The sequence below is a fragment of the Mobula hypostoma genome, chromosome 8, assembly GCF_963921235.1.
Source record: "Mobula hypostoma chromosome 8, sMobHyp1.1, whole genome shotgun sequence".
NCBI classification, from domain to species: Eukaryota; Metazoa; Chordata; class Chondrichthyes; order Myliobatiformes; family Myliobatidae; genus Mobula; species Mobula hypostoma.
Genome location: NC_086104.1, coordinates 128448765 through 128461247, shown reverse-complemented (window position 1 = coordinate 128461247; position 12483 = coordinate 128448765). Strand labels below are relative to the sequence as shown.

The following is a 12483-nucleotide window of genomic DNA, read 5'->3' as shown; positions in this document are numbered from 1 at the left end:
ACTCTCCCTGCCATGCCCGACCACAGTCCGACTCCGAGTCATCCGAAAACTTCAAGCCTCCGATCAGCCTCCGACACCGAGTACCGAGCGCCATCTCTATCCGAACGATTCTACCTCAATCTCGGTTGCCAGCAGCAGGCAAAGCTGGGGATTCCCTCCAGAAGATTTCTCGATCGCGCCGTAACAACAGCAACGAACTGGCGTTTCAGAAATTTCTCCAGATGTTCCTCTGTGCTTTCACGTCTGTCTCCATCAAATCAGAATTGTCCACAGCCCCTATTTAACGGATACGATATCATTTTTGTTGGAAGGCTGCACGCTGCTCTCTCTCCTCCGGCCCGATCTTAGAGTAGGTTAAAGGATTGGCACGACATCATGGGCTGATGGGCTTGTACAGTATTGTGCGAGGTTTAAGCAGGGTGGCCGTTGTTGGAGCAGCCACTGTTAGAATGGGCAGTGTTAGAATGGGGAACTGAAGGTTTGGCTCAGCAGATTTTGGCAAAGAGTCAGAGGCCAATTTGGATTGGTTGTTGTGTAAATGGGTCAGTGGAGGAGTCTAAGATCTGAGGCTTTAGCTCCAGAGGTTTTGGCAAGAGAGCACAGGTGAGTAGCTGGAAAGACTAGGTAGGGATTTTTCATCATATATATTGTATTAGTTTTATATAACCAAAAATATACCAGGGATAATAGGACGCAGGATCAGTTGATGTATTGTAGCTGTATAATGTGGGAGCTGGTGAACCTCATTATGGTTTCTGGTGACCACATCTGTAGCAGGTGGAGGAGTCAGGCTCAAAGTTGATGACCTGGAATCTGAGCTTCAAACACTGCGGTGCATTAGGGAGGGGGATGGATACGTGGACACTGTGTCTCAACAGGTAGTCACACCTATGAGATTAATTACTTCATATTCAGTCTGAGGCCAGGGACACGAGATTATAACTGTGAGTGAGGCGGGTAGAGGGGTCCAAAAGGTAGTGCTTGACCTTGCCCAGCAGGTCCGGCGTTTGGAAGGTTTGGTTGATTGCCGAGCTTGGCAAAACATTTGCAAACGTTTCGACTCCAATCGAGAAGCCATTATCAGTGTGCAGTTGAGGTTCATCTCCTCAGAATGCTGGCTTAAATACTCCTCCGGGGTCCGAATGGATATTGATTAGATGTTGTGATCTATTCTAGTTGGTTGGTTCAAAACACTGTGAAGAGTTTGGCAGTAGAAGATTCTGATTGACTAGCTTTGAGGGAGGCCAGCTGAAAATGTTTACTTTGCTGTTCAGACCCTGAGATTACTGGCGATTCATTAATTGTTGATGCCGTTGTTCCTCTTTTCTCCGTTGGGTCTCATATACCAGATCCATTGCAATGTGTTTGTTGATGGATCCTTCTGTAGAGGACCATGCTTCGAGAAATTCTCGATCTTCTCTTGTTCTTGCTTGAGTCAAGACTCTGCCTGTTGTCCTGGTGAAACGGTGTCCTTCGTCTTCATGAGCTGATACTAGCCAAAGTGGGCTGTGCTTTCTGCTCGCTAACTGATGCTCGCGTAGTCTGGTCAATAGTTTTCTTCCTGTTTGACCAATGTAGAGCTTGTCACAGTCACTACATTAGATTTTGTAGATAACATTTGTTCTATCAGTCACATTTTGTTGTGCTTTGAGTTTTGATAGGTTCCTCCTCAAAGTTGCAATAGGCCTGAGAGCAACTGTGAAGTTATTGATGTTAATGTTCCCTGTGGGGCTGAGGGTGGGAGCTGTAGGAAGGGTGAGCAGCCAAGCTGTGGCACTGTGGCTCAGGGAGCCATTCAGGAGTGGGTAGGGAAGAGAAATGTAGTTGTAATTGGGGGTAGTATAGTCAGGAGAACTCTGTTGCAGTCCCGAAGACTGTCTTGTCCACTTGGTGCCAGGTTTGGGCCATCTCATCTGACCTACAGAGGAATTTGGAGTGGGAGGGAAAAGATGCAGTTGCCTTGATCCATGTGGGTACCGATGACATAGGAAGAACAAACAAAGAGGTTCTGTTGAAGGAATTTGAGTGGCTGGGGACTAAATTAAAATGCAGAACTGAAAAGGTAACCATCTCTGGATTGATACCTGAGGCATGTGCAAATTGGCACAGGGTTAACAAGATCAGAGAACTAAATGCATGTCTCAAAGATTGGTGTGGGAGAATTGGATTTGGATTTGCGGGATATGGGCACCAGTATTGGGGAAGGAGGGAAATGCTCCGATGGATGGGCTCCAGCTGAACCATACTGGGACTAGAATCCTGGCAAATCACATAACTAGAGCTGTGGATAGGGCTTTAATCTAAATAGCAGGGGCTGGGTTCAACATTCAGAAAAGAGGACAAAGTAAAAGAAAGTGCAAGAGAGGTTACAAAAATCCCCAGAATAAATAAAAAGACAAAAAAAGTTTAGACAGGGATAAGAATTTAATTTCTGGTAACATGGAGACAAAATTTAAAAGGATGATGAATACAGGACTGAAGGTGTTATATTTGAATGCACGCAGTGTACAGAATAAAGTAGATGAACTAGTGGCACGGCTATAAGTTGGCAGGTGTGACGTTGTGGGTATCACTGAGTTGTGGCCGAAAGATCATATTTGGGAGCTTAACATCTATGGAAGGACAAGCAGGTGGGCAGATGGGACAGGGTGTCTCTGATGGTAAAATACAAAATCAGCTCCTTAGAAAGAAGTGACAAAGGATCAAAGATGTAGAATCCTTGTGGGTTGAGTGAAGAAATTGCAATGGTAAAAGGACCCTGATGGGAGTTATATACCTTCCTCCAATTAGTAGCCAGGATGTGGGGTACAAATAAAAGTGGGAGATACAGGTAGAAAAAGCATGTATAAAGGGCAATGTTACAATGGTCATGGGGGATTTCAATCTGCAGGTAGATTTGGAAAATTAGTTTGGGGCTGGATCCCAATAAAAGGGAATTTGTAGAATGCCTACAGGATGGCTTTTTAGAGCAGTTTGTGGTTGAGCCATCTAGGGAAAATGCAATTCTGGATTGGGTGTTGTGTAATGAACCAGAAAGGATCTCAAGGTAAAGGAACCACAGGACAATGACATTGGAGAGGTCGTAATGGGGGACAAAGAAATGGCAGATGAATTCAGTGAGTATTTTGTGTCAGTATTCACTGTGGAACTCATCAGCAGTATGCAAGAAATTCAAGAGTGTCAGTGGGGTGAAAGTGAGAGTTTTTGCTAAATAGAGGAGAAGGTGCTTGGGGAAGCTGAAAGATCTAAAGGTAGGTAAGTCATCTGGACCAGGTGGACTACACAGTAGGTTTCTGAAAGAAGGTTGTTGAAGAGATTATGGAGGTATTAGTAGTAATCTTTTAAGAATCATTAAATTCTGGAATGGTTCTGGAGGACTGGAAAATTGCAAATGTCACTCCACCCTTTAAGAAGGGAGGGAGGTAAAAAAGAGAAAATTATCAGCCAGTTAGCTTGACCTCAATGGTTGGCAATATGTTGGAGTCCATTATTAAGCATGAGACTTTCAGGTACATGGAGACACATGATAAAGTAGGCCAACATCAGCATGGTTTCATTAAGGGGAAATCTTGCCTGACAAGTCTGTTGGAATTCCTTGAGGAAATGACAGGCAGGGTTGACAAAGGCCTCTGGATGTTGTTTCCTTGGATTTTCAGAAGGCCTTTGACAAGACTGCTAAACAAGATAAAAACCCGTGGTATTCCAGGAAAGATACTAGCATGGGTAACTGGCAGGAGGCAAAGAGTGGGAATAACGGGAACCTTTTCTGGATGGCTGCCAGTGACTAGTGGTGTTCTGCAGGGGCTGTGTTCTTTTTATCTTGAATATCAGTGATTTGGATGGCGGAGTTCATGGTTTTCAAACAATGGCCAAGTTTGCAGACAATGCAAAGACAGGTGGAGGGGCAGTTAATGTTGAGGAAGTAGGAAGTCTGCAGAAGGACTTGTACAAATTAAGAGAGCGGGCAAAGAAGTGGCAGATGGAATACATGTAGGAAACCGTATGGTTGAAGGAATAAAGGCATAAACTATTTTCTAAACAGAGCAAATTCAGAAGTCAGAAGTACAAAGGGATTTGGTTGTCTCCGTCGAGAATTTCCTAAAGGTTAACTTGCAGATTGAGTTGGTGTTGGAAGGCAAATGCATGTATTTTGGGTGGACTGGAATAGAGGATGTAATGCTAAGGATTTAAATAGAATGGGCCATACCACACTTGGAGTATTGTGAGCAGTTTTGGGTCCCTTATCTAAGAAAGGATGTGTTGGTATTGGAGAGGGTCCAGAAGAGGTTCACAAGAATAGTTCTGGGGATGAAAGATATAGTATTTAAGAAGCGTTTGATGGCTCTGGGCCTGTACTTGCTGGAGTTTAGAAGAATGAAGAGGGATCTCATCAAAACCTGTCAGATGTTGGAAAGCTGAAGCAGAGAGGATGTTTTCTATAGTGGGAGAGTCTAGTGCCAGAGGGCACAGCCTCGGAATACAAGGACATCCCTTTAGAACAGAGCTGAGAAGGAATCATTTTTAGCCAGAGGGTGGTGGACCTGTGGGATTCATTGCCATAGGCAACTGTGAAGGCCGAGACATTGGGTATATTTCAAGGGGAGGTGACAGGTTCTTGATTAGTCAGGGTGTCAAAAGTTACTGGAAGAAGGTGGGAGAATGGGGTTGACGGGGATAATAAATCACGGAAGGGCAGAGCAAACTCAATAGGCTGAATGGCCTAATCTCTCAAGCTCATGGTCTAATGTATCAGTGGTAATAGACCCAATCCCTATCCTGCTATTGCTCTGCACAAGGCCGGAAGGTGCTGTGGTGGTGTAGCAATTGGTGTAACACTCTTCCAGGGCCAGCGACACCGGTTCGATTCCGCCGCCGTCCACAGGGAGTTTCCTCCGGGTGCTCTGGTTTCCTCCCACGTTCCAAAGACGCGGCTATTAGCTTAATTGGTCACAGGAGTAGCGTAGGCTCATCGAGCAGAAGGGCTTGTTACCACATAATCTCTTTTAAAAAACTCACCAAATGATCAATAATGTATCTTTCCATAGCCTAGATCAGTCCTCCTCACTCTCCAGAGCACCATCATTTTTTTCTATGTCACTGAAATTTATCTTCAGAGCAGGGAGAATCAAGGAGTACATCAAATTAACAAGGAAACAGAGAAATCTCTCCCTTTTGACATGCCTCAGTAACTGCAGATTGAAAACTATATTCAACGGCTGGAGACCAGGTATCCTTTTCAAGTGTGTTTGCTGAGTTAGGAAATACAGGTCATGAAACCCATGGGGACCGTCTGAAGGTGACTGGGTACTGTTGGGGAGAGGTAAGTTGCACAACTAAATTGGAGAGGTCTTTCAGGGAGTCAGCATTGTGCATGGACTGCATGATTTGTCTTCCCGTTTGCCTTCGGACTATTTAACAGCCACACAGTCACCAATATGGCAGGGCACACCGACTTCCCAACAAGACAGGTACGTAAGTTAAAGTCTGAAATGAAGCAACTGTCAATTGCATTAGTACTTTACTATAGTTTTATTCAAAGTGTACTGTGAATTATGGACCTTTACATTGACCCAAAACAATTTTCTCTACTTTAAAATACACAGGTTTTTAAAATTCTCAGTATTCCTCTGTTGCTAAGCACGGAATTTGAAAAAATGGTTGGAGCAGTGAGACTCATGTTAAGGTGTGTAAAGAACAAGCCTCTAATCTCCTGACTTTATATAACCCTGTTCAAAGAATATTTGAAATACTGAGGAAGCATAACTGAAAGTCTGAGACAAGGTTACATACTCAGTTATCGACCAATAAAATGCAAAGTGATGCTTGAAGCAAAATACACAGCAAATCAATATCTATTTTACACATTAATATAGTAAATGGGTGGTATGTTTGGAAATGAAATCTCAGACTAGTTTCTTAAAAGGTGTTTTTATATTAGAGGAGAAATTATTACAGAGAGGAAATCTGAATGGCTTATTGCTGCCACAAACAATTTTGGTTGGTTCAAGGAAAATGGAAAAATCGATTATACACTTAGAGGTCACTTTATTAGGTACCTTCCTGAGTGTACATTCACAGTCTTCTGTTGTTGTAGCCCAACCACTTCAAGGTTTGACATGTTGTGCATTCAGAGATGCTCTTCTGCACACCACTGTTGTGATGTGTTCCTGTCCGTTCTCCTCTGACCTCTCTCATTAAGGTGGCGTTTTCGCCCACAATACTGTCACACACTAAATGTTTTTTGTTTTGCTTTCCCACCATTCTCTGTAAACTCTAGAGACTGTTGTGCGTGAAAACCCCAGGGAGATCGGCAGTTGCTGAGATACTCAAACCACCCTATCTGGCACCACCAATCGTTCCACAGTCAAAATCACTTAGATCACATTTCTTCCCCATTCTGATGTTTGGTCTGAGCAACAATTGAACCTCTTGACTGTGCCTACATGCTTTTATGCAGAGCTGCCTGACGATTGGCTGATTAGATATTTGCACTAACAAGCAGGTGTACAGGTGTACGTAATAAAGTGGCCACTTAGTATATATTAGTCTATCCTGGGCCCAACACATTGATGCAATAATGAGGAAGGCACTTTAGCAGCTCTATATCATTAGAAATCTGAGGAGATTTGGTAGGTGACCAAAGACTCAGCAAACTTTTATAGATGTGTTGTGGAGAGCATTCTGTCTGGCTGAGTCACCGCTGTGTATGGAGTCTCCAGTGCACAGGATCACAAGGGGCTGCAGAGGGTTGTAGACTGAACCAGTTTCACCATGGGCACAACCCCCTCCCCCACCACCAATGCTCCCCCTAAGGTGTGCGCACGCACGCACTTCTTGCTTCTAGCACTCATAGGAATTTAAACTGCGCACAGAAAGTTGTCACCTTCACATTTCCTTTTCCGATTTCTGATGTGGACGCTGTTGACAATGTGGAGTTTGCAATGATTTGTCTGCAGATTTTAGAACTGGCTTATTTATACCGTTTTTATTGAAGAAATTATTCAGTGCGCACGTGTTGTGGTCACTGGGCAAAAAATTGCACAGCACAAGATTTTTGTGCACAGTGGTTATTGCAAATTAGGGGCAACATTGCCCACCGCCAGCACTGATGAAATCTGCCCTGCCGAAAGGTTTCGGCCCGAAACGTCGACTGTACTTTTTTCCATAAATGCTGCCTGGCCTGCTGGGTTCCTCCAGCAACCTCTGTGTGTCTGTGTTGCTCTGGAATCTCTAAGAGACAGTGCCTCAAGACGGCACATCTATCATTAAGGACACTTACCATCCAGGATACAGTCTACCCATTACTGCCATCAGGGAGGAGGTACAAGAGCCTGAAGACCTACACTCAGCGATTCAGCATTACCTTCTTCCCCTCGGCCAGCAGACTTCTCGTCCGTGCCTTTATTTTCGGTCAGCTTGACTACTGTACTGGCATTTTCACAGGGCTCTGAAAAGTATTCCACAGACAGTGGCTGCTCATTCAGAACGCCGCTACTAGAGTCCTCACTGAGACCTAGAAAGTAGAGCATATCACTCCAGTTCTCAGATCACTACACCGGCTTCCTGTCCGTCAGAGGACTGACTTTAAAAATATTACTACTGGTTTATAAAGCACTGAATGGTCTCGGGCCAAAATACATCTCCCATCTCTTGCTGCATTATGAACCTCCCCGAGCTCTCGGGTCGTCTGGGGTGGGTCTGCTTATTGTCCCCAGGGTCAAAACTAAACACGGTGATGCAGTTTTTAGTGACTCTGCTTCACATATCTGGAATAACCTTCCAGACAATCTGCCCCAACTTTAAGCTCTTTTAAATCGAGGCTTAAACTCTTCACATAAAGGTTGCTGGTGAACGCAGCAGGCCAGGCAGCATCTCTAGGAAGAGGTGCAGTCGACGTCCTGACGAAGGGTCTCGGCCTGAAACGTCGACTGCACCTCTTCCTAGAGATGCTGCCTGGCCTGCTGCGTTCACCAGCAACTTTTATGTGTGTTGCTTGAATTTCCAGCATCTGCAGAATTCCTGTTGTTTGCTTTTCTTTTCACTGTAGCTTTTAATTAGACTCTCCCGCACTGTAACTTCTATTTATATCTACCTTTTGTGGTGATTTTATTCTCTATTTAGTCTGAAATTTGATGTTTGATTTTTACATCTCATTCTATGTAAAGCACTTGTGCTTGGTAAGTACTGTACAAGTAAACTTGCTTGCTTCTGAACATTTCATGAACACGACCTTTTCTTGCACAATTTATTTATTTTGTAACTTTAGTAATTTTATTTCTTCGCTCCGTACTGCTGCCGCAAAACAATGTTTGTGTTGAGCAAGCCAGTGGTAATAAGATTGATTCTGATGCTGATACGCCAGCACTTACAGAGTATCTTTGACATCTTCAGGACGTTCCAAAGTGTATGACGGACGTTTGGTCGTGTTGGAATGGAATCGAAGCGGCCAGCTCATGAATTACGAAGAGCGGTGAGAGGAATAATGCAGATCTGTGTGGAAGCATCAGCAGAGACAGACACACTGCCGGAAAACCAGGAGCAGCCTCTCCTCTCCTTTCAACCACACTAATGTGATCATTTACGAACAGCAGAAAGGCAAAGGAAGATACTATTTAATGGCTCATCCAAATGATCATTGCACTTTTCCCCACAGTGTTCAAGAGCAGCTTAGTCAGTTAGTCAGGTAACCGGAGTGAGGATTGAAAGTGCAAGAGGAACACTGTGAGTGGATACCGCGGTGGATAACCTAGGAGCAGGTTTTACATTGGTTTGTAAATTGACAAAGTAGGGAGTTTACTAGTTCCAACCACAGCAGTGGTTCTGGGAGCTGCTGGAACGGCCACACTCTTCCCAAATGCTTAGTGTCGGATCTGCCCCTTCCTCTGCCTCCTGGGCCTGTTACACATCCTTTCTTAGTTCGCGCTGCTGTGTGCTTCTCCGCTGTTCCTCAGTAGACCCGAACAGCCAGCCTCACGTACTCGAGCTGCAGCCTAATCGTTTCATACCTTCCATTGCTGGTAATGGGCCTGTTTGCTCCATTTCCAGATCGCGATGCCAGTGACTCTCCGTGTCGGCGTTAGGCTGCAGCCGTGTTGTGTAAAGGGGGTTTTGGGCTGACGATCCTGCAAAGCTGAAGTTCCTGGACCAGGTGTATGGTTGTTCCTCGCTGTCCCTCCGGCCCTCTCCCCAGCTTAACGCATAGTGAACCTACAAAAACTCTCTTACCCCACACACCCTGAAACTCTCTTACCCCACATGTCTGCCTGTTTCTTCCCTCAATGCATTGTGCCCAGGCATTCCTGGTCTCTGGAGCTGAGAGTTCCAAAGATTGCCTGGCCTCTTCAGGTTCCACAAAGGCTGCTGGTAAATGATGCCTTTTCATCCTTTCTCCAGCCACAGCATATCCCCCGCGTGATCCAGGCCAGTCTCCATTCTGCCGCCACACTGTTCTCCTCCCACAGCTGATCGGGTATCTGCCCAGTGAACAAACTGTGGAGGAGCTCAGTCAAAACCACGTCCTGAGTTACCTGGTGATCCAAACGAACAGTAAGACAGGCAAACACTAAAGCAGAGGGTACATTCTGGCAAGAGGGGGAAAGAGGTTGGGTGAATATTTGAGTTTGATGAAGCTCTGCACTGAGGATTGGTTAGGCTATTTACATACCAATAATTTGCTTTATTGAAAATGAGTAATTATGATAATTATAATTTCTCAGGATGGCTGATTTAACGAGATAAAGGACAGGCTATTTAAAACATAATCTTTCATGTCAGTTTACTTTGAGAAATTAATAGCCTAATTAGAAACATGATTGACGGGTCTCAACTAGAGGCCAGTGCTCCTAAAGTAATGATGTCTCTGTTGCTCACTTGTACTATGTTAGGCACTAGTGTCTACAACCATGTGCCTATAGACTATAGTGCTTCCTTTAAAGCTGGAGGCCAACACGAGGTGCATGTCATCGGTGTTTACAAGCTGGAAGGCTCGGGGAGCACGCACATGCCACTCATGAACCTTGACGAACCTCAGCTTTTCCCTGTCCCACAGGTAAACTTGGGAGAAAGAGAAATCGCATCCCAGCACCATGTACAGCCAGCGTCCTACCTGGAAAGGCTGCACAATCATGGTACCCCTCGAGGGCAGGGCCTGCACCTCCGTGAAACGCTGATTCTCCCACCTCAGCACCTTGGAATCACCAATAAAGCGAGACAGGCAGAGGTACACCACGTTCTTGATCTTGAAGTGTCTAACAGCATGAACTTCCAGCATATTGGGCATCTCGCTGTGGTAGGTGAACTGCCTCATGGCTTTACTCCACTGGTAGACCACCGGGGTTTGGGTGCTGCTGCATAGAATGAGCCTGTGCTTGTTGTCCATCTCCACGTACTCCACATCTGTGTCTCGGTGCCACATATGAAGGGAGTGATCGGAGTAAAAGCCACTCTTGTTCCATTTGTAAACGGTGGTGGCGCCGGCTTTCGAGCTGTCGGCAATGACGAAGTACCAGTCGCCGTCAATCCTGAAGGTCTCAACGTCGTTGGGCTTGCGGATCTTGGTGGTGTCAATGTCCTGGATTTTGATGAACTTTCCACCGTAGTTGTCCCATTGGTAGATGTGGGAGCCCTGGAACAGCTGAGCTACTATGATGTACAGCACTCCCCCAATCACCAGAGGCTTACAATACACAGCAGCTCGAGCTCAGGAGTGAAAAGTAGACGACATTTAGTATTTGTAATCACGGCAATATTAAAGGTTTATCCCCACCCCAGCCTCCTCAGTAAACACAATTCCCTCCTCCACCGAACAAATGCTACCCTGGTTCCTACTGCTGCTCCGGTTTCAGTCTGGACCGCCAGTGTGAACACAGGGGGAACCACGGACAAGGGGTGAGCGTATGGGAACACTCCAGATCCGGAGGGAGGGTGACAGAGGAGACGTGGACAAACTTCCACCTGTGGGACAATCTTGAACGAGGGGTGGTCGTTTGAAACTGAATTCCTTCTCACGGGAGGGGTGATGAATCCATGGTCCTTATAGAGGGATCAAAAGTGGAGAGAGTGAGCAATTTCAGGTTCCTGGGGTGTCAATATTTCTGAGGACCTAACCTGGACCCAGCTTATCGATACACCTGTAAAGAAGGCAGGACAGTGGCTATATTTCCTTCGGAGTTTGAGGAGATTTGGTGTGTCACCTAAAACACTGTTAAATTCCTACAGATGTACCGTGGAGAGCATTCTAACTGGGTGCATCACCGTCTGGTATGGGGGGGCGGTGGGTGGAGGGGACGGTACTGCACAGGACCAAAGTAGGCTGTGGAGAGCTGTAAACTTAGTCAGCTCCATCATGGGCACTCGCCTCCGCAGAATCCAGAACAGCTTCAAGGGGTGATGCCTTATGAAGGCGGCATCCATCATTAAGGACCTCATTATGCCTTGTTCTTATTGCTACCATCAGGAAGGAGGTACAGAAGCCTGAAGGCACCCACTCAAAGATTCAGGAACAGCTTCTTCCCCTCTGCCATCCAATTTATGAGTGGAGACTGAACCCATGAACACCGCCTCACTACTTTTTATTTCCATGTTTGCACTACTTATTAAATTTAACTATTTTATATATGTGCTGTAACTCATGTTTTTTCCTATTATTATGTATTGCATTGTATTGCTGCTGCAGAGCCACCAAATTTCACAACATACAGTATCCCAGTGATATTAAACCTGATTCTGATTCTCAATCAGAATTGAGGGTTAAAGGCACAGAAGAGGGGCTGCGATCAGCTCAAGTCGGCCATGATCATATTGAATGGTGGGATAGGATTAAGGGGCCTGGTGACCGACTCCTGCTCCACTTCTTTGTGCTCCTGCGTTCACAGATGAGACAAGTTCCACCTTCATTAACTACTTAAATATCTAAAAGAGATGAGGAGTGGTTAGGCGAACACGAGGAAATCTGCAGATGCTGGAATTTCAAGCAACACACACAAAAAGTTGCTGGTGAACGCAGCAGGCCAGGCAGCATCTATAGGAAGAGGTACAGTCGACGTTCCAGGCCGAGACCCTTCCTCAGCCTGAAACGTCAACTGTACCTCTTCCTATAGATGCTGCCTGGCCTGCTGCATTCACCAGCAACTTTTGTGTGTGTTGTGAGGAGTGATTAGGAGCCGTTTCACCTATTCCTTCTTACATTGGGAAGCCATTCTACATGTTGTCCTGAGACTGGCTAACTCAGTGTCCAGCAAGCCAGTACAGTCCCCACTGGACTTAGTGTAGTGTGTTAGGGTTAGACTAACTCTAATATTCCCCTACCAGACCTCTACATTTACTTAGAGCCTTTAGAATAAAACATAATGTACTAAGTGTAATGTAATAATTGTAAAGACAAAGTTAGATATTGGAGATAATGAAAGGCATGGCCACATGATGGCAAGGAGATTCTTCGAGGAGGGGAGATATGGAAGGGTTTTTGGAAGGCATTTGGAGCAT

The 12483-nt window shown here is 45.4% G+C and overlaps 1 protein-coding gene across 2 annotated transcripts in view; it reads right to left on the bottom strand.

The window, feature by feature from the left end:
• Positions 1–7961: 7961 nt before the first annotated feature.
• Positions 7962–12483, bottom strand: part of lgi3 (leucine-rich repeat LGI family, member 3) — a 43382-nt gene continuing 38860 nt past the window's right edge. For both annotated transcript variants that reach the window (XM_063056787.1, XM_063056786.1), the window contains one exon: positions 7962–10698. In XM_063056787.1, coding sequence (XP_062912857.1) covers positions 9881–10698 — 818 coding nt within the window. In that variant the 3' untranslated portion in view covers positions 7962–9880. The remainder of the gene's footprint in view (positions 10699–12483) is intronic.